This window comes from Vanrija albida (genome assembly GCF_041260175.1).
Source record: "Vanrija albida strain AlHP1 chromosome Unknown contig_6, whole genome shotgun sequence".
Lineage (NCBI taxonomy): Eukaryota > Fungi > Basidiomycota > Tremellomycetes > Trichosporonales > Trichosporonaceae > Vanrija > Vanrija albida.
Genome location: NW_027191425.1, coordinates 1,749,515 through 1,776,758, shown reverse-complemented (window position 1 = coordinate 1,776,758; position 27,244 = coordinate 1,749,515). Strand labels below are relative to the sequence as shown.

The window sequence follows — 27,244 nt, the reverse complement described above, 5'->3', positions numbered from 1 at the left end:
CGAGATTGACCGCACTGTATGCTCGCACTATTGCATCGTATGACATTGTCTAAGATGCGACTCAGCTACACCGTCTCGTAGTAGTAGCGCGAGCCGACGTCGTACTCGAGGATGACCTCTGCGACGAAGCGGTCGGCCGCGGCGCTAAACTGCTGCCAGATGAAGACCTCGAAAGCGCCCGGCAAGACGGCGGGGCACACGATCGCGGCGGTCCACGCGCCGTCCTCGCCCGGCGCGAGCAGCATGGCGAGGTTACGCCCCGCCAGGACGGGGAGCCCGCGCACGCCCTCCGGCGGCGTCCAGGCGACCACCATGCCCGGGCGGAGGCGGGTGTGGAAAGGCTCGGCGCGGCGCGCGGGGTCAGCCTCGGCGCTGCACAGGCCCTGGCTCAGCTTGTCCATGTGCGCTGTGAGGGCGTGCACGCTGTCCCCGTTGGCGCTGTCGTCGGCGCCGTCCGCGGGCGTCTGCCTGCCGCTCCCTCCCTTCTTGAACGCGACGCTGCGCGCAGAGTCGATGTGCATCCCCCAAAACTTGGACTGGAAGGCGACGGCCTGCTCGGTGCTGACGCCGGGGGTTTTGAGGCAGCGCGTGATGAACTCTGGCGCGGGGAGCGAGAGGAGCTGCTTGCCCGTCTCGGTGGGCGCGAGCAGCGCAGCGTCGACGGCCGGCGTGCCGGACTGGGCCGTCAGTACCTCGCCCCAAGCGCCGCACTCACCCCCGTGGCCACCCACGCGCGCAGCTGCGCATTGTCCCAGCTGCTCGGGCGCGCGGGGTCATACCTCACCACCTGGGGCTTTGGCGGCGCACCCTTCAGCAGCGCGGCGTACCGCAGCGTGCTCTTGCTGGCGCCGACGTCGAGAAAGCTGGGATTGATGCACGCCACCACGGTGGTGCGGCACGCGCGCTCGGCCGCCGGGTCGAACACGTGCTTGAGGACGCGGGTGAGCGGCGTCTGCCGGAACGGGACGTAGGCTGGCTTTCCTGTGCCCGCTAGGTCGACGGCCGCGCGGCCGCGGATGCAGTCCTTGAGGACGCTGAGGCTCGTGTTGATGTCGCGCGCCTCCTTCATCCTCTCGGCCGTGTGCGCCGACTTGTCCCGCGCCGCCTCGGACCCGGCCAGGTCGACGAGGTAGAGCACGCCCTCGTCTGCCTGCGGCAACGCGGGGTTCGCGAGGCGGATCTTGCAGATGGCGTGTGAGCGGGAACTCGTGGCATTCTTGAGCGTCGGCTCTGTGCGCCGGAACGCCGCCGCGGCTTCAATCTGCGCGAGCAGCTCGGCGCCGGTCTGCACCCGCACGTCGGCCGCGCCGGCAAAGTGCGTGCTCCCAAAGCTGTCTTCCAGGATGCTGACAGGCTTGCGCGCCTGCAGCAGGTCGAACGCGCTCTTGCCCGCCAGCTCAATGACGCTGATGTACACGTCGCGCGCGCCGTCCAGATCGCCGCTGAAGAGCGTGTGCGCGATGAGGCACTCGAGCGCGCTGACAGTGTACGTCTTGCCGCTGCCCGTCTGGCCGTAGGCGAAGAGGGTGGACATGCCGCCTGACCAGGCCCAGGGCACGAGCGGGCGCACGAGGCGGGTGTAGATGTCCTCGGTTGCGCTGTCTGGCCCGAAGACGCGGTCGACGGTGTAGGATGAGGACTGGGGCGGCGTCAGCTGGCTTGTCGGCGTGCTCGTCGGCGTGCTCGTCGGCGTTCGCAACCCACGCTCAGCGCCAGCGGCGCAGTAGGCCGCACGGGCCGACGCATCTCATGCAGCTCAGCGACGCCGCCGGCGCCAGGGCGCGCAAACACGCCGGCCACCTGCCCGGCGCCCACTTCGTCCGGGAGGAGCGGGCGGAGCCGCGCCGCGATGGTAATGTCGCTCTCTGGGCTCGCCTCGGGGGCCGCGTCAAGCGCCGCGGTCTGCGCCTTGAGCGCGTGCGCGGCCACCAGGTCGGCGTAGCGCGCCGTGTTGTCGACGAGGAACTGCTCCATGGGGGGGGGGAGGGGGGGGGTAGTAGTAGCAACACTTAGAACGTTGGACGACCGTTTGACGGCCAGCAGCCAGCGCGACCCTCCACTATGACGCATGGGTCCCGCGCGGCGCGTGCGACGCCAACGGGCACGCGGGTGCTAGCGGCTTGGCGCGACTGCTTTGTGCGGCACACGCACGCTGCTGCTCGGACCGCCGCGAGCGCGCGACTCGCACCCACAACTGCACGCAGACACCACCCAACATGCTCAGAGCCACATGCCACATGCCCAGAGCCACGCGCAGAGCCAGGCGTCGCCGCGTCGCCACACACCCACCACCCACTCCACTCGGCGCCCCGCACACCCAAACATCAGGCCTCACATCTTTTTCTGGCCTGGTCCAAACACTCCCACCCGCAGCAACTCCACCCCAAAGTGGCAACGCTGCCCGCAACCGAAGTGGCAGCCGAGGCCGGCCCACGCCCCTGCTGCGCGCTGCGTGCTGCGCGCTCCAAATATATCACAGCGGATACCAGCTCCATGCATAGTGCTGCGTCGGCGCGCACTGCGCGCCGCCGCCAAGCCCCCGCAGTTCACCCCAACGTGCTCGGCTGACTGTCGCCAGCCGTCAACAGATGAAGACGTCGGAGAGCTACGGATGGGCGTGGGGCACAGCCTACGCGACCGCAAGAAAGTATGACAGGGTAAAGGGGGATATGAAACCGAGATGATGAACAGAGTGACAAAAGAGTTCACAGGGTTCGAGCCAAGGGCGCAGCCCATGGCGTGGGGGCGAGGAGGGTGACGGCGAGGCCGTGGCCACGGCTTAGAGGAACTGCCAGGTGATGCCGACCATGCCCTCCTCGGGCGAGGCAATCTGGTTGAAGGCGCCAACCGACAGGTCGAGCGAGTTGTCCGTGTTGCAGGTGGGGCACGCGTCGGCGATGGTAGCAGTCACCTGGCGGCCGTCCGACACACGCGTGATGAGCACCTGCTTGCCGCAAAGGTCGGAAACCTGGCCAGTGTTCTGCCACCAGCCGCTGGTGTCGATGGCGACGACGGAGTCAGAGTCGGCGTGGACCTGGCCACAGGCACCGGCGTTGCCGTTCTGGTAGAAGAAGGTGGCAAAGGCGTTCGAGTAGACCTGGCCGCCGCTGCCGCCAGTGGGAGGAGGAGGCGCGGCGCTAGAAGTGGTCTGGGCCTCCTGGGTGGTGGTGGTCGTGGTCGACGACTCAGGGGCGGGCGAGGGCGACGAAGGGGCCTGGGTCGTGGTGGGCTCGGCGGACGAAGTCGTGGCGGCGGCCGACGAGGCCGACGACGAGGGGAGGGCGATACCAAAGGCGGCGTTGTTGTCAATCGACGACGAGGCAGCCTCCTCGGTGGTCGACGAGGCGGCGGCGGCAGTGGTGGTGGGGGCGGCGTCCGACGTCGTAGGGACGGGGGAAGGCGCGTAGTTGAGGGGGGTGCTGATGGCGGCCGAGGCGCTGGGCGCGGCCGAGTTGGCGGGGGCAGCGTCCGAGCAGTAGACGTCGTCGTCCTCGTCGTCAGCGGCCGAGGCCGAGGCGGAGGGGAGGGCGGCCGTGCTCGACTGCGCGAGGCGGGCCGAGGCCGACGCCAGCGCCGTCGCGTTGGGCGCGCAGTACTCTGGGCGGGTCGAGAGCTCGACGCCAGCCTTGAGCGGGTGGCAGCAGTCGGTGAAGAACTGCGTGTCGTGCTGCTTGTTGCAGCCGAGGGCGAGGTAGCGGACGTGGTACGTGTCGTAGGCCTCGAGCTTGCTGGCCCAGCGCTGCTGGATGGGGGCGGCGGCGGCGAGGGTCGCGAGGAGGAGGGTGGGGAGGAGCATTGCGACAAAGGACTGTGGTGTAGGGAGAGTGGGGGGGAGAGTGAGCGTCGAGCTCGTTTTACACGGGGTGGGAGGGGGGTGAGTTGGCGGACAAGAAAAAGGCAGGCGCAAACGTGCATCGCTGTTTAAGAGGGTGGTGGTGCCAGTGGTGCCGGCGTAGGTGCCAGGAGTGGCCGCCGCCACAGGACATGTCGCAGCCACTTTTGACCAAGATCCAGGGCGAAACAGTGACAGAGTATGCACTGGCCAGATCGCCCCGTCGCTCGCCCCAGGGCGCAGGGCGGGGCGCACGCCTCGGCTTCGCGGCCAGCGCCCTAATGCCCTAATTGCAAGGGTTAATGCACCGCAGCGAGGTTGTAAACACGACGACGACGAGCGTGATCTCAGGGGCAAATCAGCTATTTACAGCGCTCCGCCGCGCGCGTCGCCAAGCCTGACGCGCCAACGAGAATTTAGGGTCGGCCCTGACGCATACCCATCCATGCCTACCGTACTCTGTCGCGTCGCCGCGACGAGCAGGCACAAGCAAGCACCCCCGGGCAAGTAGCCTGCGCCAGAGCTATTTACGCTCGTGCTCGAGCGACGAGGCACCTTCGGGACGGGGACACTGGCGGGGACACGGACGGGGTGGCCGGGTGCTAGCCTCGGCTGGCTGCATCCCAAGGCCTGGCCGCGGCGCTGGGCTGCGCTACGCTGCCCGCAGCCTGGCGGTGGCGTCGGGCCGGACGCGTCGCGCCGCGCCGCACCAGGACCGACCGGCGCGGGCCCCAGAACGCAGTCGCCGCGTACGCTGGTGGTGCTCATGTCTACCTGCCGAACGACGTCGCTGACGAGCCAGTGGATATGGCCGACTGAGGGCGCGTGTCGACCACGACTGGTCGCCTACTGCGGGTGGCGCCGCGTCGAGACCCGCCCGCGCGGCGTGCGTGGCCGACAGCATGGTGACACCAGGTGCATGATGCGGCGTGCACGCCGGCGCACGCGGGCGGGGCGGTTCAAACTCGCCCACCATCGCGTCACCGTCACAGCGTCACCTCACATCTCCGTCCCTTGCCGGCGGCGACGTCGTGCACACGACCCATCAGTCCGTCCCGCCCCACCCCGAGGAATGCCCCCCGCACCGCCGCTCGTGACGACACCGCGCCGATCGCCGTGAGGCATTTCTTGCGCCTGGCCGACGACAATCCCCGCCCGTGCCTCCCGTGCCCCGGTGACATACTACTGTTGCATACAGGGTACATATTAGGCATGCAGAGACAGGCTACTGGGGCATGCGATGAAGACGGGACATGTGATGCGCGGCGTGTGCGCGGCTGGTGCCATGGTGCCGATGCGTTTGTTGCGTCGATGTGGTGCGGTTGTTTGGTTCGTGTCGTCGCCACCCTTGTTGGTGGCGAATGCTAGTGTCGAGTGTCCTTTACTTTGCTTCTGACTCCCCCTCCCCCTTGCCCCCTAGAACCACCACAGCCACTTGGACTTGGACTGAGCCGGCACCCACAGCGGGTAGTTGACGCGGACGTCGGGGATGTCCCCGTCGAGGAGGCGGCGGAGGATTCTTGGCGAGATGCGCGGCGTCAAGGTGACGAGGTACACCGGGTTGTACCGCTTCATAATGACCTCGGTGCCGTCCTCGAACGCCCACTGGGGGACAGCGTAGTCGCGCTTGGCGGTCTGGAGCTTGGGGTAGCGCGGCGTCGCGTGCACCTCGGCGCCCTCGTACTGGGGGTACCCCGGTGGCGGTGGCAACTTGGCGGCGTCGTCAAACCACAGGTACGATGCGATCACCGCGAGATTGTCGACATTGTCCGAGATGTCGAGCCACATGTGGACAATGTGGAGAGGGATGTGTTGCGCTGCGACGTCAGTCAAATTGCACCCCGTGGCCACTCACGCTGCGTCGACTGAACGAGGAGAATCGGGTTGTAGTGACCCCCAGTGCGGGTAGCCTCGGCGACATTGCGCTGCCACTTTGCGTGGATGGCAACCCACGCGCGCACGAGGAGGTCCTCAAACTCTGGGGCGGTGGGGTCGAGTGGCTCCGACTCTTGGGGCAGGCTCACCCAGTCGGGCTTCCAATCTGGTCCAAGGTCGTCGAGGACCTTGCGGGCGTAGTTGGAAAGCAGGCCGTACTCGTAGTCGGCCGATGGCGCCTTCTTCTCAGCCAACCCCACAGAACTGTCGTGGGTTGGGGCGTCCTCGCCCGGCAGGCTGGTGATGGTGGACGTGGGGCTGGGGATGGCAACGTCGGGCGAGTCGAGCACGGTCGCCACACTGTCGCCGTCGTCGCTGCTGCCGCAGTCAGAGCCGCACGCATGCGCGGCAGAGTAGAAGCTGGCCTCTGAGGCGCTGTCGCCAAACTCGGACGACTCGTCGTCGGCCCACCCGTCGCGCTCGACCTCGTCGCGCACGGCAAAGGGCGGGCGGGCGCGGCTAGGGGTGCGCGCGGTATTGGACGCAGGGGGAACGCGGGCGACTGACATGTGCGGTGGAGGTGCTGGGTGAATTTTGTGCGGGCGCCCGGGCTTGCCACTGAGCCTGGGGAGTAGGGGTCAGTGATCGACCGCGGGTGGAGGAAGGTCGCGGTGGAGGAAGGTCGCGGTGGGCCGTCGGCAAACTCACTGGCGGGAACGGGGTGGTGTCGCGCGCATGGTGGTGGGTGTCGCGGTGTCGAGTGTCGAGTGTCGAAAGGGGGATGAGGGGGTGAGAGGTAGCGCAGAGTTATAGTCGCTGTGGCCTGAGTGGCGCGACGACGACTTGTTGGGGGAGTGAATGTGACGATGAGAAGGACAAAGAGAGCGAGCAAGTTGAAAGGGGTATATGTGCGCGACGTAGCAAGCAGCAGCAGCAGCGTGAGCGCAAGCAGCAGTGTGCCGACTTTGTCGTCGCCGGCCGTCGTCGTTTGACCTTTTGGCGACCAATGCGTTGGGGTTGGGGGATGGAGGAGGCAAGTTGAATGCGGCTGTCACTTGTCGGATATCGCCCCAATCCGTCCAAGTCGTCGTCGTTTCTGGCGCCCGCCCGCCCGCCCACCGTCGGCCACACACGCCCATTTCCCGACGCCCGGTCGGCCTTGACACGCATGCGTGCGTGCATGAGAGCGTACCCACCGGCCCACTCTCCCATGCACGCAAGCACACGCGCAGCTCGCGTGGGGCGGGGTGTGCGGCCCAGCACTGCAGCACGTCGGCACCAGCCCCACCCTCGGCGTGCGGTGCACCTTCCTCCAAGCTGCTTCTCACCCCGTAAAGTCACAAAGTCACTGCTGTCGCTGTCGTGGGGCGTGCGTTGAAAATCGCGCCACGGCGCGCACGGTCGCCGTCGTCGTCGTCGTCGTTGTTGATGGCGGCGACGAGGTGCGCGCTGCCCGCGTCGCCGCCCGCCCGCAGAGCCAAAGGGCCGTGCTCGCCGTTTTGTGGGGTCGGTGCGTGTGCCTCGTCCCCAAAGTTGGCTTCCATTGTCCTAGTGGCAAACACGACGATGCGACGACGACGGGCAGCGGCGCCAAAGACTGCACGCCCGCCTGCAGAGCTGCTGCCGTGCCCGGCGCCACGGCGCACGTCTACGCCCCGCCCACGGGCACCAACAGGTATGTTTTCCCCAGTCGTTGTGACAGTAGTCAAACAGTGACTCGAACACGACACGTCAATGCACAACCCAGCTGCCGCTTCGTGCAAACCTACCGGCGCAACAACACCGGCGCCAACAACACGAGGGCCAACAACAGCGCCAACAACAACACAACAACAACGACGACACCCCTGGCCGACAGTTCTGCTTCCCCCCACCCCCAGGCACGGCCCACGGCCCACGCCCACAGATCGCCAGCCGCCAAATCGTTGGGGCTGGGGCGTGGAGCTTCCGTTCTTCTGCGAGCGCACCTGACTGGGGCCGGCGGTCGGCCGCGGGGCAGTACAGAAGCAATTCCAGTGCAGCTTCTCCCCAAACTCGCGTGGGGGATGTGCGTGCGCCGTGCGTCGTGCGTTGCTGTCGGACAAGATGGTGGCGACGGTTGGTGGCGACGGTTGCGGGCGGGCGGCTTGGCGGCGCCGAGGCCAGTGCCACATTCGCCGCCCACTGCGTTTCATACCCGGCAGCGCCAAGCCGACGCCGGCGGCTCGCCCACTTCATCCACTGGCTCCGTCAACCCGCCCAGTCTTCTTCTGTGACGCACGGCAATCTTAGCTCCGCCGCACACAGAGGCGTCAGCGCCAGGTACATACTCGCGCCGGCCGATCCGCCCGGCGGCACTCGGGAATGAGGCACGCAGCGATCTCCGGCTGAGGCACCCGCCACACAGCAGACCGTCAATCAACGTCGCGTGCCATCGCCACTATCCCTCTACAATATCTGCATGCTGGCGCCCAGAGACACCGCTCGATGCTAGCTACTCATCTGATATCTACAACACCGCACCCTAACCAAGACGCGCCTTGAGGTACTCGACAACGTTGTCGAGCGACACCTCCTCGCCGTTGTCCTGGCCAGCCTCGCGGACGACACCCTGCTCCTTGATACGCACGACTCCCTTTTCCAACTCGGCAGGCGCGAGGATGGCAACAAAGCGCACCTGGTCGTCGGCAGCCTGGGCCCACTGGCGCTCCGCCTTGGGCTTGGCCTTGTACTGGTACTCGGCCTGACGTGGTCAGCATTGCAAAATCCACCCCAACCCACCTTGATTCCAGCCTCCCAGAGTTTCCTCGCGAGCTTCATGCGCTCAGGGAGGAGACCCTCCTTGCCGAGTGACAGGATGAACACGTCCGTCTCCTTCTCGCGCGGCTTGGCAGCCTCTGCCCGGCGGCGCTGCTCGAGGATGGCGTACACACGCTCAACACCGATCGAAACACCGACACAGGGCACCTTGTCGCGCTTCGAACCCGCAGCCTCGGCAAACATGTTGACGAGGTTGTCGTAGCGACCACCAGCGGCAATCGAACCGACACCGACAGTGCTCTCGTCCACACCGTCCTCGTTGACAGTCGCGCTCTTGGCCGCCTTCTTGCCCTTGGCGGGGGCGGCGGCGGCAGCGGGAGTAGCGGCTGCGGTAGCGGATGGAGGTGCCGAACCCTCGACAATGGCCTCGTAGATGATGCCAGTGTAGTAGTCGAGGCCACGGGCAAGCGACATGTCAAAGCTGATCTTGTCGAGGACACCGAACGAGTGCTCGAGGTAGTCGAACAGAAGGGCAATGTCGGCAAGACCCTCCTTGGCCGACGCGATAGTGTTGAGCTCCTTGTCACCCTGGAGGGTAGCGAGGACCTCGCGTCCCTTGCCTACAAGCGTCAGCGGAAAGTTCGTCGTCTATCGCCCATCCCACTCACCCTTGAGACCAACGTACTGGCCGATGCGGTCGGCGACCTTCTCGTCCAGGCCCTTCTCAACAGTCATCTCCTTCTTGACATCGGCCCAGGGGAGCTTGTCGAGCTTGTCGACAGCAGACGAAATGGCACGGGTCTTGTCGGCGGGGACACCGGCGAGCTCAAAGATGCCGTCAAGGATCTTGCGGTGGTTGAGCTTGATGGTGAACTCGCCAACATCAAGAGCAGTAAGGGCCTCGATCAAGATGTAGAGGATCTCGGCATCGGGGACCATGGGGTCGTACGTGCCCGCAATGTCAAAGTCGCACTGGTAGAACTCGCGCATGCGGCCCTTGGACATGACGGGCTGGTCGCGGCGGTAGACCTTGGCAATGTGGTAGCGCTTCATCGACGTAATACCGTTCATAGCGAGGTAACGCGCGAAGGGGACCTGTACCAGTCAGCATCCTGCACTAGTTTCGACTCACAGTAAGGTCATAGCGAAGCGAGCACAGTTCACCACCCTGGTCCTGGAGGTCGTAGATGAGCTTCGAGTCCTCGCCGTACTTGCCAGCGAGGATCTCCTTGAGCTCGAACACGGGCGTGTCGATGAGCTCGCCGCCGTGCTTGGCAAAGATGCCCTCGAGGGTCGCAAAGATCTTCTTGCGGAGGAGGGCAGCGGCAGGCTTCTGGTCAATGGTACCCTTGGGCACCTTGAGCTGGAAGCCAGCGGGGCCGTCCTTCTTGTCCTTGGACTGCTGGGCCTTGAGGGCCTTCATCTCCTCGACTTCCTTGGAGGCATCCTGCTTGGCGACCTTGAGCGCCTTGATCTTGTCCTGCAGCTCCTTGATACGCTCGTCGACAGACGCCATGGTGGAGAGAGAGGATCGGGGTGTGAGATGAGGTCGGAGGGGGAGGGTAGCTGTCGGAGGGGGGATTCTCAGGCGTAGGGCACTTTGTGCTGAGCGCTTGAGCATGCAGTGGCAAGGGGTGTAGTTGGTAAGAGGCGGTGTTGTTGATGAGTCGTTGGGCAGCTCGTCGACCATCCATCTCTGCTCGACTCGCTCCGGGACTCAGCCAAAAAGTCGGCAGGCAGTCATCTTGGCCTCCACAATTTGCTTCCGTTAACATCACGGATCCGCCGTGAGTGGTGGTAGAGATGCAACGAAAAGTGCAACTCATCGCTCCATCACCATCTTGTCACCTCCAGTGCTTCAAAATGGCGGCCATCGCTTCGGATATCGTGAGTGGAGAGCAGGGAGATGCCACGGGCACGGCTGACACTTGTCCCAGCGCAAAACCTTCCCTCAAACCGACGAGGTTGTCGTCGACTACATCGAGGGCCTCGTCGAAGATGAGGATGAGGAGGTCGACGACATTGTCGAGATGACCCGCGGCATGCTCCAGGGCGGCCCCTCGAGCAGCAACAACAAGTCCCTCGACGACTTTATGGACCGCCTCATCAAGTACCTCGAGTCGCAGTCGTCCAAGCGCGTTCGTCGCGCGACGACGGCCACCCGTCTCGACAAGACGGTCGACATGCGCTCGCAGAAGATGTCGGCGACCATCGCCATGAGCGGCACGGTCGACCTCGACAGTGTCAACAAGGGCCAGGCTTCGCGCGTCGACATGGCCAAGCTCGCAAAGGCCGAGGCCAAGCTCAAGGCCAAGATCGAGAAGCGCTCCCGCCGCACGCTCTACGAGGGCTCCAAGCTCATCGAGATGCAGAAGAAGCAGGAGAGCTACGAGGAGATGTTCATGAAGGTCAACCCCCTCGACCTCTCGGGTGCCGCCAAGGGCAAGTCCAAGGACATCCACCTCCCCAACATCGACGTCTCGTTCGCTTCCAACCGTATCCTGTCCGGTGCTACCCTCACCATGGCCTACGGTCGTCGCTACGGTCTTATTGGTCGTAACGGTGTGGGTAAGTCGACGCTTCTTCGTCACCTCGCCCTCCGTGAGGTCCCTATCCCGACCCACATCTCGATTCTCTACGTCGAGCAGGAGATTGTTGGTGACGACACGACCGCCATCCAGTCGGTGCTCAAGGCCGACGTCTGGCGTCACAAGCTCATCAGCGAGGAGGTCGAGCTCAATGCCAAGCTCGAGGTCATGGAGAAGGAGGGCTTGCCCGAGGACGCCCCCGAGGCGACCAAGTCGGCATTCAACCAGGAGCGCGACGACCTTACCCACCGTCTCGGCGAGGTCCAGAGGTCCCTGCTCGAGATGGAGGCCGAGACTGGCCCTGCTCGTGCCGCTCTCCTTCTCGCCGGTCTCGGTTTCGACGAAGCCGACCAGGCCAAGCCTACCAGGGCATTCTCCGGTGGTTGGCGTATGCGTCTCGCTCTCGCCCGTGCCCTCTTCGTCAAGCCCGACCTTCTCATGCTCGACGAGCCGTCGAACGTGAGTGGTGCAGCCCGAGAACCTACTGACAATACTAGATGTTGGACCTCAACGCCATCGCGTGGTTGGAAGACTACCTCCAGACCTGGCCCGGTACCATCCTTGTCGTCTCGCACGACCGAGCGTTCCTCGACGCCGTCGCCACCGACATTGTGCACCAGCACTCGCAGCGCCTCGACTACTACAAGGGCAACTTCTCCCAGTTCCATGCCACGCGCGAGGACCGTCGTCTCCAGCAGAAGAAGGAGTACGAGGCCCAGCTCGCGTACCGCCAGCACCTGCAGGCCTACATCGACAGGTGGAGGTACAACGCCAACCGTGCGCCGCAGGCTCAGTCGCGTATCAAGATCCTCGAGAAGCTCCCCGAGCTCGAGCCTCCCGAGGACGACGACGAGGTCGAGAAGTTCCGCTTCCCCGAGCCCGAGAAGATCTCGCCGCCGCTCCTCCAGCTCGACGAGGTCACGTTCGGCTACGTGCCCGAGAAGACTATCCTCAAGGGTATCAATATCAACGTCGACCTCGGCTCGCGCATGGCCGTCATCGGCCCCAACGGTGCAGGCAAGTCGACCCTCATCAAGCTCCTCACCGGCGCTATCCAGCCCACGAAGGGTACCTCGACGCGCAACTCGCGTTGTCGTATCGCCTACTTCACCCAGCACCACATGGACCAGCTGGACGGTGACATGACCTCGGTCCAGTTCCTGCAGACCAAGTTCCCTGGCCAGACTGAGCAGGAGTACCGCTCGCACCTGGGCAGCTTCGGTATCACTGGTCTGACTGGTCTCCAGAAGATCGGCACGCTCTCTGGTGGTCAGAAGTCGCGTGTCGCGTTCAGTGTTCTCGCCTTCTTGCGGCCCCACATTCTACTCCTCGACGAGCCTACCAACCATCTTGACCAGGAAGGTCTCGACGGTCTGGCGGAGGCAGTCAAGGCCTTCAAGGGTGGTGTCATCTTGATCTCGCACGACGAGCGTTTCATCAACGCGACGGCCGACACGCTGTGGGTGTGTGCCGAGGGCACCGTCTCCAAGTTCATGGGCGACGTCGCGGCGTACAAGGTGAGTGCGGTCGTGTGTGGCGAGGGCGGCGCTGACGCGGCGACAGAGCTTGATTGTCAACCAGCTCCAGGCCAAGCTCAAGCCATGAGTGGGGGTGATCATGTGGAATGTGGATGCAGACATGCTGCGACAGTGTTGGCTGGGACTGACGCTCATACTGACCGTGGCTGTGTGTGGACGGTGCGAGGGCGAAGCCAGGCCAATTCAAGCTGTGCCCCACTCGCAACGTCTACGTTGGCGGATGAAGGAAAACAGGCGCGTTTGCATGGTGTGTGGCGTTATCGAACGGTGAGTGAGACTCGACAGTACCACACCGTAAACTTGCTTGTCATGTGATGCATTTTAAATAACTAGGGATCTCCAATCGCGGTCGAGTGTCCATGGAAACCGTATAACATGATCTGTGGTAGGCGGGGGGCTCTGAGTCTGCAAAAACAATGCCGTGGGGGACAAACTGGTATACACTTTAAGCGGTCATGGAAGGGAACGTGGGGTGATGAATGCTAAGGTGTACCATCGTTCATGCAGCAGCAGTCGCAGCGGGGCTAGCCTGGCGAGGACGGAAGTCGCGGCGGGTAGGCTGAGCGCCACCGGCACCGCAAGCACCGGCGGGGATGGGCGACGTGGCAGCGTCGTACTCGCCGAGGTACTGGCAGCCGGCAATCGCAGTGTAGGCCCCGCGAGAGTCGTCCTGGGCGTTGGCCCATCCGCTGCCGCCGACAGTGGTGTGCTCGGCGCCGTCCTTGGTGTAGGTGAACGTGGCACCAGCAAGGGTAACAGGGGTGGCAGTGGGGGTGTACTGGAAGAGGGACGACATCGAGGCAGCGGGAACGTTGGTGAAGCCGGCAGGAGGCCAAGGGTTCTGCTGGGTCTGGGCGGCGGGGATGTTGCCGGCGCCCTGGCCACCAGTGTTGGCAGGCGAGGGGTACTGGCCGTTGAAGGGCGAGCCGCCGTTGAAGCCGACACGAGCGCACTGGCCGATAGCCTCACGAGGGTCGGTGGGAATCCAGCCGTTTATGACACCAAGGCGGTAGTGCCACATGGGGTTGGGCTCGGGGACGGTGGTGGACGAGTTTCCAATCCTCCAGGTCCAGAAGAAGTAGTTCTGGAGAGCGTCCATGGAAGACATGACAAACTGCTTGAGACCGTCCTTGGTAGCCTGGGTCCACTGCCTGTGGTCGTTCCAGTAGTCGCAAGTGCCGACACCGCGGCCAGAGAAGCCGTCGAAAGTACCGTCGTAACGCTGGCCAAGGCCAACACCGTTCAGCCACTGGCCACAGTCGTTGATGGCAGCAGACCACTCGCCAGCAGTGTTGGCACCGAAGTTGTTGGAAGTGTTGTTGGTGCCAGCAGCCCAGGCGTTGCAAGGGAGGGGAGCGAGCTGGTCAAAGTTGCCCTGGCCAGTCGAACCAGCGGGCTGGTCCTGGAAGATGAGGTACGGGTGCTGGTCAAGAGCAAGACGGTCGGCACCGGGAAGGAAGCCGACCCACTTGTCGATGCCAATGAAGCCATCGTGCATGGAGAGCATGGGGCCCTTGCCGGCACCAACACCGGTGACCTTGCGGATCTGGGTGTAGGCCTCGAGGTAGAACGAACGGATCGACGACTCGGAGAGAACCTGTCCGTTGGGCTCGTTGAGGAAGCCGTACATCTGAACGACGGGGAGGTACTCGGGCTGGGTGATGAACTGGGCAATGGAGCGCATGTAGTCGAGCGAGCGCTGAGCGTTGGCGAGACCCATGGGGCCACGGAGCCAGTTGGCCGAGCCAATCTTGCCCGAGTGGTTCCAACCGTTCTGCGAGCCGGGGACAGTGTGGAGGTCGAGGTTGATGCGGATTCCGTACTTGCGGGCCCAGGCGATAGCCTTGATGACATAGTTCCAAGAGACGCCCTTAACGTACGGCTCCTGTCCGTTGTCCCAAGTGGAGACGGCCCAGTGAGCAATGGGCAGACGGATCCAGTTGAGGCCGTAGGTAGCAATCTCGGCAAAGTCACGCTCGGTAACGAAGGTGTCGTAGTGCTCAGTCATGGCGCGGGTAGCGTTGTTGCCCATGTTCATGGTAAGAGTGTACTCGTCAACCGACGTGCCGGCAGGGCCCGAGGGGTACCTCTCGTAGAGACCGGGGACGATGAAGGGCTCAGTGTTGAGCCAGCCGCCGAGGTTGACACCGTGGATAATGTCAACACCCCACTGCCACGTCTCGTTGAGAGCAGGGGTCCAGTTGTTGCAGCGGGCGTCGTTGCGGAAGGGGTCGGTGGGGTCAAAGAACCAGTAGCCGCCGAAGGGGTTGTCGTAGGTCATGTTGGTGCCATCCGCGAGGCGGATAACAGAGCCCTGTCCACCGCTAGTAGGCTCAGGGGTAGCGCTAGCAGTAGGGGTTGCTGAGCTGGTGCCAGTGGCGCCGTGACCGTCCGACTTGTTGCCGTCCTCGCCGTTGTTGTGGTCCTTGCCGCTGTCGTCGGCCGAGTTGGTCTTCTTGTTACGAGTGAGACCGACGCCAAGGCCGACAGCGAGCGCAATCAGAGCGGCCAGGGCGAGGGCGACCAGAGCCCAAACCCAACCACGGCTCTTCTTCTTGCGCTGGGGCGTGTTGCCTCCCTGGGCCCACAAGGGCTGCTCCTTGTCCGTGGTGGGGACGGCGGCGGCGGGGGCATAGTGGCCGACACGCTCCTCGTCCTCGGGGAAAGGCGACGTGTAGGCCTGGGCGAGGTGCGACTGGACGCGGGGCTTGTGGCCGGCCTGTTTGGTTGTTTGTCAGTTTGTGTTAGGCACACAGGGCGGGTGTTTTGGGGGGTGGGAGGTTGGCAACGGAAAGGGGGAGGGGGTGCAGTGCAAGATGCAGAAGCAGGCAGGCAGGCAGGCTGGACGCATGCGGCGGCGGTGCACTGGGCAGATCGGAACGACCAAGGTGCGATCTGGTGGCGTCTCGACGACTGTACTCACCTCAAAGCCAGCTGCTCCCTGCTCGTGTGCGGCGAGGGCGTTGCTGCTGCCCCAGCTCGAGCGGACGGCTCCGGTCGAGCCCGCGATGGATGGAGCTGCGAGCGAGCCGTAGGTCGAGTCGCGCGAGAGGATCGAGGGGGCGGGGCCGTCACCGTGGGGGCCGAGGTAGTTTGAGTCACGGTACTCTGGCTGACCGGTGTATGATCCGTCCCCGCTGACGACCGACGATGGGCGCTCGAGCTCGTCCTCGTGCCATACGCCTGGGTTGAGGACGGGCTGGGTGTTGTTGTTGGCGGCCATGTCGCCGGCTACACCTAGAAAGAAAAGAGGGAGAGGAGAAGGAAAGGACGAGGGAGAAGGAGAAAGGAAGGAAGAGACTGAACGAGGGAAAAGAAGGCAAGGGGGGGGGGAGGTGGGTGGGGTATGGGTGGGCTGTTGATTGTATAGGGCTGGGTGGGTGGGTGTTGATGGATTCCCTGGCTGGCTGGCTGGTGGGTGATTGGGTTTCTTGGCTGGGCGGTGTAGGGTGAGAGCAGTGCTCCGATTGCGGGGGAAAGTAAGTGCGGGCTCGCGGGCGGGCGGGCTGCCTGGCGCGGTCAGGCGGTCAGGCGGTCAGGCGGGCGGGCTAAGGCACAGGAGCAGAGGGGCAGAGGACGCCGCCGCGAGACACGCGGGCACCGGCGAGTTTTGCGCAGGGTGTCGCGGCGGCTGGCTGGCTGGCGTCGCGGCGGCGGGCGGGGGAGCGCAACAAGCCCTTACGTTGTGGCTGTAGTTTCATCGTGCAAACCAGCCGCCGAGGGGAGGCAGGCAGGCAGGCAGGCGACAAGGCACTCTGTCTGGACAAACGATGCTTGGCCGTGGTTTCGGGGTCGTCTCGGCGTCGCTGCGCCGCGGCGTCGCTCTCACGACGCCGTGGCATGGCATGCATAGCGGGCTCGCGGCGTCGCGCACAGGGCAGCAGCAGTACAAGCGCCGCCGCCGCACAGGGCGGGCAAGCATATGACGGAGAGTAGGTCGCTGCCTGAGGCGGTGTCACTTGTGTCCCTTTGCTTGGCGCCGCGGCCGAGTGCCGTTCAGCCGGCACTTTGCCCGGCGAGGTAAACAGGCAAATAAGCAGTCGTGTGGATCTGTTTGGCAGCGAGGAATGGGGTCGGCGAGGGTTGAATTGGGCACTGCTGGGCACTGCTTGCCTTCCCGCGACATGCGACGCAGCTTTCTTTCCCTCAGTGACGTCTCCCACAGCACAGGGATGTTCTCTTAGCAAAAGGGTACGCTCGGCGCTACGTAACTCAAGGTCCCACACACACGCGCACGTGTGGAGCGGAAGGGTGCATGGGTGCAACAGAGCGTATGCATGCTGCGTCTAGCGGCCGTAGCGTGCACACCGCACGGGCCGTCGCCAACTCGCGGCCGACGAGCCCGCCGCAACGACCCGAGCAAGCCGAGCGGCGGCGGCGACGGCAGACAGGCGCCGCGCCGCCCCGCCCCCAGGGGATCCGTTTCACCCCCTTCCCCCCCGCGCCGCGCTTGGCCGCAACTCACGGGTACCTTTTCTCCTCTGGCCGTGCCTGTTCCGACACAAACATTGCTGCCAGCCAGCGCCGAGAAACCACCCAACAGCCAGCACCGCAACGGCCCGGCGCAGCGCCGAGCCGCACGCCGCTGCTGGCAACCCCACTGCTCACCGTCACCGACAACCCACTGGTCTCCCCGCAACGCTGCGGACACGGTCGCCGCCCAGCCTGCCCAGCTCGTGCCAAGCGCCTCCGCGCGGCACCCCCGACCGTTGCTGGGAAACATAGACATAAACAACAACAACACGTCCCGCCGGAGGTTGGACGGCTGGGAATACGTGAACCGAACCTTTGGCTCACCTTTGGCCCCACGTTCCGCCATGTTTGTTTGGCCCAAATAGCCGCCAGAACACCAAACAAGCTCTCCGACACATCCCGTGCCTACATTGCAACCATGCGCCTAGTGTGGCATACGCGCCAGTGTGAAACCTTACATTACTCACACATGACGACGCCGTCTAGTCCCACTCCATCCGCTCTACGTACTCCTCAATCTTGGATCCTATCTGCTCGGTCACGAGATCACCTCGTCCCGCCGCAATCTTGAGGATTGCCGCATTCAGCGGAGACGATCCCAGAATATCTACATGGTCGGCCGTTAGTGGCCCGCCACGCAGGTCGAGGCTCTCTGGCTGGTGCTTGTATTCTGAAGCGTCAACACCAGCAGCCCATCACTTGGTAACTCACCTTGGGTAACAACCTCGATTCCAGCGGGATTCCATCGCGTCTTCCCCTTCCAGCCTTTAACACACATGGCTCCAAGGCTGAGCGTCGCAATGGTACCATCACCATCACTGAACTTTACTCCATTGCGCACTTCTGGTAGCACCCCCTTGATGGTTACTGCATTGTCGATCCAGTGGGCGCGGTTGGTGGGAAAGTCGAGCGGCACGCGCTCGCAATCTTCATCGTCGGCCTCGCACTGTAGTGTCAGCTAGTGGCAGTGGGCATTGGACACTCACGAATGCTTGCTCGTCCAAAGCGTCGGCACGGCCATCGGCCTGCTCGTACTCTCCCTTGACATACCAGTACGATCGCTCCGTCTCCTTGCCGTGACCGTACAGACAGTAGATCTTCATGCCAGGCGCGTTGGGCAGCTCCACCTCCAGAGGGTTGCTCCACTTGGTGTGGTCATGGGCGCCATTCTCCTTGAGCTTCTTTGGATCTGTCTCGAAGCCGACAGAGTAGTTGGTCGCAAACATTCGCTGGTACTCTGGGGGCGTATGTGTGAGGACGTAGGGGACGGCATCGGAAACCGTAAGGTTTGGTGCCACGGTCTCTTCGGTGAGTTTCGAGTCGACTGGCTCGACGTCCTTGTGGCGGAACGAGAACAGGTTGCCGTACGTGTCGGTCGCGTTGACCGGGTCGTCCTGAGCGAGGTCAGCTGGGCTTCCCGTGCTGGAGTAGCTGAACTCACAGGCGCGTTCGTGCCGTTGCCCCAGATGCGGTTCCCGCCCTTCATCCACATGGAGCTGGATCCGGGCCAGTTACGGAACAAGCGAGCCCGTTCCTTGCGCGAGAAGAAGCGTTCCAGGACGTATGAGCCGAACGGGTTCTGAGAGTTAGTTTAGTCCGTCGCAAGTTGACCCACAATCTCCACAGTGTCGCGCATTTCGCCGGACAGGAACGCAGTCATCGCCTTGGGCACGCCCAGGAGCGTGCCGGCGACATTGATCCACGAGTCGATGTGGTCCTGGGGGGTTAGGACGATGCGGGTATCAAACGTCATGCAACACCCACGTCAACCCAAGTGGGGCCTCCTCCACCGCCAAAGCCATGCGCGTCCGGTTCAGCCTCGACCCACTTGAAGCTGCAGGTGTCAGAAGCCAACCTAGACGACGAGCACTTACAAGTACTGTAACACGAGAAGCAAGTGGTCAGCAAGTATCCACCGCAGCCAATGCGCTACACACCAGTGCCAGAGACCCGCCCATCCTGCGCGCGTCAGAGACTACCCAAACCCGACCCGGCGCTGCTCACGAATGCGAAGCCAAGACGATCTTCTTCCCCGTGCGGCGCTTGAGCAGCTCGATCCTCGACTTGAGCCTGCTTAAGAAGGCGTCACGGATCTCGAGGTTGTAGAACGACAGGCGCCAGTCGTACGCAGCCATGTCCATCGTGTTGGTGTCGTAGCCGATCGTCGCGAGGTTCTGCACCACCTTCTGCCAGATCCAGAAACCTTGGATGAACTCGGACTAGACGTCAGTGCCATCCAGCCGAGCCCACGTACAGCGGCGTCAATGCCCTGAGCAGCACGGACTTTGTGGCCCGGCGGGTCGAGGCCGGTCTCAAGGTCAATGGCAATGGCTTGGACCCAGCGGTCCTTGTCCGTGAGCACCGCCTGGGTGTGAGCTGTCTGCGTCCACTACGACAACTCACGCGGATCATGGTCGACGTGCCCCACAACCGGCTGCGGAACAATGGGCGCGCCACGGGCTCGGTGCTCCAGCTCTCGAGGCCGGTCGACACGATACCCGGGAGCAGGATGATCGGCTTATCCTGCTTGAGGCCGTATTTGCTGATAAGGTCGTCGCCGATCGTAAAGTCGCGGTTCTCAAACATTCCCTTCTGGACGCCTTTGTGTGAGCTACGCCGGGCGCAATCACCCACTCTCGATAAACGTCATGTTGCCCAGCAGTTCGCGCAGGTCGAGCGAGTTCTGGATCATGGGCCACAGGTCGGCAAACTCGGGCGTCATATCGGTCGTGGTTGCGGACCAGACGGCGATGCCACCGAGCACGAACGCCCTGGACGTCAGCTGGATCCCACCTCGTGCAGCTCACAAGGGAAAGAGGACCTGGCGTCAGTGCAATCAAGCGATGGGGCTCACCCTCCGTCCCGTCCACTTCCATCCCTTCTTCGCCGGCTTTCGTTGGCGCTGCTTGTGCGCCTTGTGGTCGTCGTCCGTGTGGAGCTCTGGGTATCAGCACAACGCAGCGCACCACACCCACCGAGCTGGTCATAGGGTGTGCCAGGGGCTGCTATCAGTATCGCGCTCAAGCCACACACGCACCGATCACCTGCGATGTCAGCGCGCGTCTGTGCCCATGGCGCCTGATGACCTACTTTGAGCGTCCCGTCGGCCTGCACACGTACGTCAGCGCTGCCATCGACGTGTCCGCCGCAGCCGTGCTGCAACTCACCGCCGCGCGCACGCGCACGCTCAGGTCGTCCATGCCCTTGCCGACCTCCTCGGCGAGGCTGCGGAACCGCTGGCGGAGGGTGCTGGTCTCTGGCGTGCCCTGGCGCGGGGTCGCCGACGCCGAGGAGGACGCGGACGGCGGCTCGCTCGCCTTGTCGGTGCCGTCTGGCATCGTGGTGTGTGGGTGGGTAGGGGGAGGGGGAGGCGCGTCGGCGCTATTAGGGGATGGGCTGGGTATTTGCGAGATGAGAGCGGAGGTGGGCGGGCGGGGGGGTTTAAAAAAGTCCACGTCGCGGGAAGAGGTGGTGGTGCCTTTGCCGTTGCCGACGGCGAGCGACAACAACGACGACGCGGCTGGCTGGGCGGGGCTGGCACGATAAAAATAAGAATCACGTGGCATGACGTCGGTGGCCCGTGGCCGGTCACTCGGGCCGTAGTGGCATCCAGCAGGGCAGAAGCACATCACCGACGCGAGAGACGCTCGAGCGCGCAGCGAGGCACGGTGCAGCGCGCGCACTCGCACTGGCGATAAGCATGGCGGCGGATAAGCCGGAATGTGGGGTTGACAAGGCGCGACCACGCCCGCAGTGCCGCCTTGCCGCGCCGCGTCTGACCAAGCAGCCAAGGCGGGCGGCGGTAGTGCCGACAGCGTGGGGTCGAGTGCCGTGGGAACAACCTACTGCAGAGTACATAACGTGGGGAGGCGACGCCTCGAGTCGGCCCCACAGCCAACAAAGCCAGCCCAGTCATGCCCGCCCCGGCAGCCCTCGCCGACCGCGCGGCCATCACAGCCCTCATCGACGCGTCCTACCTCGGCGGGCTGCGCGCCGGCTCGTGGGCGACCGCTTCGCGCGCCTTCCACCCCGACGCTATCATGTACGGGCACGTGGGCGAGTCGTCGCTCACCGGCCCCGCGGCGCCCAACCTCGCGGCGTATATCGCCAACCACGGCCCCGCGCCCCGCCTCACGGCCGTGGTCGACGTGCTCGACGCGACGGACTCGACCGCCGTCGCGCGGGTGCAGATGGAGCACGACGCCGCGGGGGCGAGCTTTGTCGACCTCCTCACGCTCTGGAAGGGGCCTGATGGGTGGCAGATCATCGCCAAGGCCTTCGCCACGTACGCCCCGTAGCACTGTAGAATGCTGCATGTGACCTACAACGATGCCTGTACAACGCTCACCCTGGCACCTCCCGCCCCCTACGCCTCCTGGTTCTTGACAATCACCTTGATCTCCTCGCCCGAGGCCACCGCCTCGAACGCCGCCGTGCTCTCGCTCAGCGGGAACGTCTTGGTGATGAGCTGCTTGAGGTCGACGACGCCGCGCTCGAGCAGGTCAATGGCGTTGGGGAACGCCTCGGACGTGTACCGCGTCAGGCCGCGCATGTCGACCTCCTTGTTGGTCACGGCGACGGTGGGGAACGCGTTGGTCGTGTGGTGCCCGAGGCCGACGGCGAGGTCTGGGGACGTCAGCACTGCTAGCACTGCGCCCTCCCTCGCGGCACTTACACGTCCCGCCCTGCTTGACGATCGCGATGCCGAGCAGGCCGGCGTCCTCGGCCCCGCTGGCCTCGACGACGCGGTCCACGCCGTCGGCCCCAGCCAGCCCCGCAGCGGCGAGGTACTCTTCGGCGCGGGCCTGCGCGTGCCTGTACTTGACGTCGCCGACGCGCGCGTCGTGCCCCTCCCCGTGGCCGTTCGCCGCGCCGTCAGTGGCCGGCAGCTCGTCGACAAGAAACACGTGGTCGTAGATCGGGCGGCCGGTAATCGGCGAGATGTAGCTCTTTGCAAAGGCCACGCGCTTGGGGTTGATGTCGAACCCGATGATCCGGCGCGCAGAGTACGCGTGCGCCACGGCCGCCGTGATGAGCCCGATCGGGCCGCAGCCCATGATCGCGAGCGTCTGGTGCGGGCGCAGGTCGCCGCGCTTGCCGATCATGACCCCGATGGCGAGCGGCTGGATGCTGCCCGCCACCTCCCAGCTCACGTTGTCGGGGATCTTGGGCGCCATGTCGGCCGGCACTGCGAAGAATTTGGACAGCGAGCCCACAGAGCCGACAGCGCCGCAGTAGTGCCCGTCGGTGCAGATGTTGATCCGGCCCGCCTTGCAGTTGTCGCAGCGGCGGCAGGGGAGGCCGGGCTCGACTGGGGGGGTTAGTGTCGGCTCCGCTATCCCGGCCCGACAAGTCGGCGGCGCCGCCACCACCATCTCGCCTCCCCCCCGCCCCCCGCGCCCAAGTCCGCACCCCGAACTCACCAGCAACCCGGTCCCCCACCTTGTGCGTCGTCACCATGTCCCCCACGGCGATGACCTCGCCGGCCGACTCGTGGCCCATGACGAGCGGCTCGAGGACGGGCCGGCCGCCGACCCCGCCAGCAATGTAGTTGTGCAGGTCGGAGCCGCAGATGCCCGTGGCGACGACGCGGACGAGCACGCCGTCGGGCTGCAGGATGGGCATGGGCATGGGCTGCACGCTGATCTGCCGCTTCTTGATGAGCACGGTCGAGATGTTGTCGGGCAGGTCGAGCGCCGTCACTTGCGGCGGCTGCGTCTTGGTCAGGTGGTGGAACGCGGACATTATGGGCTGGGGTTGGGCTGGGGTGGTGCTGCTCTTGCTGTTGCGATGCTGCTTAAGAGTGAATGGGAGAGAGAGAGAGAGAGAGAGAGAGAGAGAGAGAGAGAGAGAGAGTAAGAGACAGTTGTCGCGACCCACCCACCCCACGACGGTTGCATGTCCCCGGACTGCCGTGTCCCCGCGTCCCCGCTACTTCGGCCCGGTCTTGCCGCTCCATACTTCCTCTCGTCAAACGCCCATATCCGAAAGGCCAGGCGCGGCATCTCACGGCAATTGATTGCCAGACTCCGGCCACGACTCCACCAAACACAACTACATGCATACCACGTATACCACACGGTCTATTACTAGAATTGAATCTTTGGCAACTCAAAGAGCACAAAGTCATAGTACTCCTGCTCCATGACGCCGGCCCACTCACCCACCGCGGCTTCGTCAGTGTTGCCCTTCTTGGCGTCCCTCGACTTGGCCGAGCCGAGGTAGTTGTAGTGGGCAGACAGCAGCTTGAGCGTCTTGACGGCCGTCTTGGGCTCGGGCTGTGGGACGGAGTTGCAGCGAGGCGAGTACAAGGGAGCCCAACGGAAACGCAAGAGGTAAAGTAGAGGTACTTGGTCAGCTCTGGACCCCACCATCGCTACCTGCACCCACCTTGACAACGAAGCCAGAGTAGTCTGCTGGCAGGCCGTAGCGCAGCACACTCTCAACAAACAGCCTAACAGTCTTGAGGTGAGCGAGAAGCTGGTACGCCTCGGAGAAGTTTATCCGCGACAGGCGAAGCAGCTCGGTCTGGCGGGTTAGTGGTTCGCGGACACATGTAACCCACCCAGAGCTCCTTCTCCTCCTTCTCGAGCTGGGCCAGCTCCTTGTTCTGGTTCTCAAGGCCCTGGTCGTCCCACTTGAAGTCGCGGACAATAAACCTTGGGCGTTAGGCTAAAGAGCGACAGGCATCCTCACTTGTTCTCGCGAGCCTTGTTGATGAAGTCGTCGCGGACCTTCCTGAACAGCGTCACGGTGACAAGAATAAACTCGCCGTCCTTGGCAACCTCCCTATTGAGTGGGAGTAACAGAGTTCGATGAGGAGCAAGTACAGGTTAGAGAGAGGAAGAATCGTGTCAGCCGCGATCACTCTGCACAGCTGGCTCCATGCCCAACTCTACGCACTGGGAGCTCCTAGGGACAACCATAGGAGTAAGACGCTCATACTTCTCGTACCAGGTCTTGATGTTGTTCCTGCATTGTCAGCGATGCCAAGAGCTCAAACCCGCATCGCCGACGCACTTTGGGACAGCCACGAGCAGAGTCTCGAGGTACTCCGAGTTCTCGACGAGGTGCTCCTTCTTGACAACGTCCAGAAGCGAGCGCGTGGAGAGGTTGCCCCTGGGTGGGTGAGCCTACGTGGGGTCGTTAGTACCCACTGCTGTTTCCTCTGGAGGTTGGTGAGCGCTCCCTTGGCGAGCTGATACTGCTGCGACTTCTGCTTCTGCGAGGTCTCGACGGTGCCCATTTCCTGTGCGTGTTAGCGCCTCAAACCCCAATCCACCCCCCTTCCATCTGCCCTACTCACCTGCACAAGGGCCTCGATCACGTCCACAACCTTGCCGCCGTCGCCCCAGCGGCGCTTGTCCCACTGCCACGAGCCGTTGCCGTTCGGGTCGGGGAGGACGTACTCTTCGGCGGGGCGGTCGTTGACGCGCGCATGCTGGGCGACGCGGGTGGCGTCCTCGCTCACGAGAGAGCGGAGCGTGTCGAGGAGCTTGGAGACGGTAGTGGTGAACTGCTGGTCCGTCTTGGGCAGGCTATCCGAGAGGTTGATGAGGGACGAGAGGGTTCCGGCCTGTGGCGTGTGTTAGAAGGTGCAACGATAGGGAAGGTGGGGTGGTCTCGGCGCGATGAGGGGCGGGTTGGAGGCGTGGCTTGCATCGATAGGGCGGTGTGCATGGCAAGGAGGAAGGCGTAGTGAACCACCACTGCACATCCATCTTCCCCCAGCGCCGAGGTACTCACCTTGAGCTCTGGGATCTCCCAGCCGCCGACGGGGACCGTGTTGTTAACGGCCTTGCGGGCCTCCTGGAGGACGGCCGACGGGTCACCGTCGTGGAGGGGCACAGATACGAGCCAGTACGAGAGGTCGGACGGCATTGTGGGTGCGAGTCCGTGGGTGTGAGTGGAGAGCAATGAGAGAGCAAGAGGCGATGTGGATGGCGAGGGGCAGTGAGCGAGCAGTGAGCAGTGACGCACGGGGGTGAGGTGATGCAGCGTAGCGTAGCGCGATGATACGGCGGGCGTGCATTTAGGCGTGGAAAGTGGGATTTTAGGCGGGTGTAAGTTAGGCGTGCGCCAATGTGCGGAGACCCCGCTCGTTGAGCATGGCCGGCGGCGGGAAGGAGCCAAGCAAAGTCGGAAGCGAGTCCGCGCGTTTCATGCCTGAGATGGATCGTCGAGAGAGCCGGCAAAGTGGGCGAAGACGACGACAACCCGAGCCGATTCATGTTTCGCTCTCGTACTCTCCTATCCCCCTAACACCCCATCGCATACAATGCGACTCAACCTCGTCCGCACAGCCGTCCCCATCGCGCGCGGAGGCCTTCACCGCGCCCCGCGCGTGGTCGTCCCGGCCTTCAGGCGGGCCTCGCCATCCTCGGTCCTCGCCCACACCAAGCCGTTCCACTCGTCGGGCCCATCACAGCGCCGGTATGAGCGCTGGGAGGAGGACCCCTGGAGCGGCCAGCCGAATGAGCGCCCGGATGTCATGAGCTTCCTCCGCCGCAGGCTCGGCGGCGACCGCGCCGTGTGGCTCTGGGGCATCGGCATCGGTGCCTGTTTGATCTACTACTGCGCGCAGTGAGTCTGCGCCGGGTGGCTTTGGTGACTTTCTGACATCCCCAGCCTTGAGCGTGTCCCCATCACCGGCCGCCTGCGGTTCATCGACGTCTCGCCTCAAGCAGAGCGCGAGGTGGGTGCGTGGGTGGGATGCTGCTGACGACCAGGTCGGCCAGGAATCGTTTGCGCAAACGCTACAGGAGTTCCAGGGCAAGATCCTTCCCCCCGGCAGCCCTGTGGTCCGCCGCGTGCGCGACATCTGCGAGCGCATCGTCGCGTCCAACGGCCTCGGCCACGTCAAGGCCGGCGGCAGCGCTCTCGGCGCCGTTGAGGGCGTGCTCGGAGCCTGGGGCGCGACTGGCACCAGCGGCAGCGACGACGACAACTACGCCGAAGGTGACTCGGAGGGCAGGTTCAAGGGATCCAACCTCGGCCCGGATACTGAGTGGGACGTGAGTTGCATGTCTTGCGACTCAAACTGACTTGCAGGTGTATGTCGTCCAAGCCCCTGACGTCAAGAACGCCTTCGTGCTGCCTAGTAAGGGTCAAGCCCCATGTGCTCGCTGACAGGGCAGACGGCAAGATCTTTGTCTTCACCGGCATCCTGCCAGTTTCGGCCAACGACAATGGCCTCGCGACTGTCCTCGGCCACGAGATCTCACACGTTGGTGAGTCTGGACGCAGTTGAGTCGTGTTGTCGGGCCTGACGCCACAGTCGCACGCCATGGCGCAGAGCGGATGAGCTCAATGAAGGTGCTCTTTGCGATCAGCTTCCTTCTCGAGGCTCTTGGTCTCGACGTTGGCATCACGCGTGCGCTCGTGACCTTCATGCTCATGTGCGTAAACAATGGAGTGGTAACACGTCGCGGCGTACTGACGACGCCAGGCTGCCCAACTCGCGCAAGAACGAGGCAGAGGCCGACGAAATTGGTCTCCAGCTCATGGCTCAGGCGTGCTTTGACCCCACCGAGGCACCCAAGCTGTGGGAGCGCATGTCTGAGGGCGAGGGTGTTGCCGGCAAGTTTGACTTCATGTCGACACATCCTGCCAGCCAGAAGCGTATCCGGGTGAGTGGGCGTGCGGCCTGTGCTGTTGGGGTCCCCGCTGATATCTCCAGAACCTCGAGAAGGAACAGCCTCAGGCTCTGGAGATCCGTGCCAAGCACTGTGGCTACACGGAGCAGCAGTACGGCTCGTTTACCAACCTCGTTGGTAAGAATGGACAGGGTGGACAGACGTCGCAGGGTGTGCCAACATGGGGTTAATCGGGGCGCGTGCAGGAACACCTCTCAGTAGACTCGTATGTCATTGTATTGCATACTTGCTGTGGGATGTGGGCGTTTGAAGGGGGGTCGACGAGGGGGAGGCGCCACTTGTGTCCGTCAAGCGGAGCCACTGTGCATGCCGCAGCAGCTGCCCATTGGCTGTGAGGCCCAAAGGGGATGTGGCTGTCCTTTGGAGTGGCATGAGGGCCGTACAGCAATACCAGCGAAGGACGTCAAGGCCCATGTTGTTGCGGAAGAGTGGGTTGTGGCTGCAGCCAGCTGTCCGGATGGATGGATGGAGGATGGATCGGGCGGTTGTGCCTTAGTCCCCTTGTCGCAGCTTGCGGCAACGGCGCCGGCGGATGCCAGGGAT

The 27,244-nt window shown here is 64.0% G+C and overlaps 11 protein-coding genes across 11 annotated transcripts; 3 read left to right on the top strand and 8 right to left on the bottom strand.

Moving 5' to 3' along the window:
* Window positions 1–65: 65 nt before the first annotated feature.
* Q8F55_008075 (uncharacterized protein) lies at window positions 66–1,974 on the bottom strand (the record flags this gene model as incomplete). Its single annotated transcript, XM_069356479.1, has 3 exons — window positions 66–677; window positions 716–1,639; window positions 1,705–1,974. 3 exons carry the CDS (start codon window positions 1,972–1,974, stop codon window positions 66–68), a joined length of 1,806 nt encoding a protein of 601 aa, XP_069206320.1.
* Window positions 1,975–2,779: 805 nt separating this feature from the next.
* Q8F55_008074 (uncharacterized protein) lies at window positions 2,780–3,796 on the bottom strand (the record flags this gene model as incomplete). The annotated part of the gene is made up of 1 exon (XM_069356478.1): window positions 2,780–3,796. The coding sequence occupies one exon, from the start codon at window positions 3,794–3,796 to the stop codon at window positions 2,780–2,782; it is 1,017 nt and encodes a 338-aa protein (XP_069206319.1).
* A 1,452-nt stretch (window positions 3,797–5,248) lies between these two features.
* Q8F55_008073 (uncharacterized protein) lies at window positions 5,249–6,444 on the bottom strand (the record flags this gene model as incomplete). The annotated part of the gene is made up of 3 exons (XM_069356477.1): window positions 5,249–5,649; window positions 5,688–6,331; window positions 6,416–6,444. The coding sequence occupies 3 exons, from the start codon at window positions 6,442–6,444 to the stop codon at window positions 5,249–5,251; spliced, it is 1,074 nt and encodes a 357-aa protein (XP_069206318.1).
* Window positions 6,445–8,210: 1,766 nt separating this feature from the next.
* On the bottom strand, window positions 8,211–9,962 carry HTS1 (Cytoplasmic and mitochondrial histidine tRNA synthetase; the record flags this gene model as incomplete). Its single annotated transcript, XM_069356476.1, has 4 exons — window positions 8,211–8,429; window positions 8,468–9,066; window positions 9,115–9,541; window positions 9,579–9,962. 4 exons carry the CDS (start codon window positions 9,960–9,962, stop codon window positions 8,211–8,213), a joined length of 1,629 nt encoding a protein of 542 aa, XP_069206317.1.
* A 347-nt stretch (window positions 9,963–10,309) lies between these two features.
* Window positions 10,310–12,639, top strand: Q8F55_008071 (uncharacterized protein; the record flags this gene model as incomplete). The annotated part of the gene is made up of 4 exons (XM_069356475.1): window positions 10,310–10,333; window positions 10,384–11,493; window positions 11,532–12,551; window positions 12,598–12,639. The coding sequence occupies 4 exons, from the start codon at window positions 10,310–10,312 to the stop codon at window positions 12,637–12,639; spliced, it is 2,196 nt and encodes a 731-aa protein (XP_069206316.1).
* Window positions 12,640–13,071: 432 nt separating this feature from the next.
* Q8F55_008070 (uncharacterized protein) lies at window positions 13,072–15,795 on the bottom strand (the record flags this gene model as incomplete). Its single annotated transcript, XM_069356474.1, has 2 exons — window positions 13,072–15,291; window positions 15,496–15,795. The coding sequence occupies 2 exons, from the start codon at window positions 15,793–15,795 to the stop codon at window positions 13,072–13,074; spliced, it is 2,520 nt and encodes an 839-aa protein (XP_069206315.1).
* A 1,732-nt stretch (window positions 15,796–17,527) lies between these two features.
* LRO1 (phospholipid:diacylglycerol acyltransferase) lies at window positions 17,528–20,383 on the bottom strand (the record flags this gene model as incomplete). The annotated part of the gene is made up of 15 exons (XM_069356473.1): window positions 17,528–17,715; window positions 17,757–17,991; window positions 18,032–18,439; window positions 18,487–18,624; window positions 18,661–18,762; window positions 18,810–18,900; window positions 19,050–19,264; window positions 19,300–19,410; window positions 19,449–19,645; window positions 19,680–19,827; window positions 19,900–19,985; window positions 20,021–20,047; window positions 20,083–20,089; window positions 20,136–20,153; window positions 20,213–20,383. The coding sequence occupies 15 exons, from the start codon at window positions 20,381–20,383 to the stop codon at window positions 17,528–17,530; spliced, it is 2,142 nt and encodes a 713-aa protein (XP_069206314.1).
* A 576-nt stretch (window positions 20,384–20,959) lies between these two features.
* On the top strand, window positions 20,960–21,343 carry Q8F55_008068 (uncharacterized protein; the record flags this gene model as incomplete). The annotated part of the gene is made up of 1 exon (XM_069356472.1): window positions 20,960–21,343. One exon carries the CDS (start codon window positions 20,960–20,962, stop codon window positions 21,341–21,343), a length of 384 nt encoding a protein of 127 aa, XP_069206313.1.
* Window positions 21,344–21,411: 68 nt separating this feature from the next.
* Window positions 21,412–22,790, bottom strand: Q8F55_008067 (uncharacterized protein; the record flags this gene model as incomplete). Its single annotated transcript, XM_069356471.1, has 3 exons — window positions 21,412–21,671; window positions 21,721–22,356; window positions 22,469–22,790. 3 exons carry the CDS (start codon window positions 22,788–22,790, stop codon window positions 21,412–21,414), a joined length of 1,218 nt encoding a protein of 405 aa, XP_069206312.1.
* A 344-nt stretch (window positions 22,791–23,134) lies between these two features.
* Window positions 23,135–24,926, bottom strand: VMA5 (Vacuolar ATP synthase subunit C; the record flags this gene model as incomplete). The annotated part of the gene is made up of 9 exons (XM_069356470.1): window positions 23,135–23,323; window positions 23,436–23,573; window positions 23,611–23,704; window positions 23,742–23,834; window positions 23,949–24,017; window positions 24,066–24,164; window positions 24,203–24,294; window positions 24,352–24,621; window positions 24,792–24,926. 9 exons carry the CDS (start codon window positions 24,924–24,926, stop codon window positions 23,135–23,137), a joined length of 1,179 nt encoding a protein of 392 aa, XP_069206311.1.
* Window positions 24,927–25,323: 397 nt separating this feature from the next.
* OMA1 (metalloendopeptidase) lies at window positions 25,324–26,871 on the top strand (the record flags this gene model as incomplete). Its single annotated transcript, XM_069356469.1, has 8 exons — window positions 25,324–25,628; window positions 25,674–25,740; window positions 25,775–26,059; window positions 26,097–26,145; window positions 26,183–26,275; window positions 26,323–26,443; window positions 26,494–26,674; window positions 26,725–26,871. 8 exons carry the CDS (start codon window positions 25,324–25,326, stop codon window positions 26,869–26,871), a joined length of 1,248 nt encoding a protein of 415 aa, XP_069206310.1.
* Window positions 26,872–27,244: the final 373 nt, after the last annotated feature.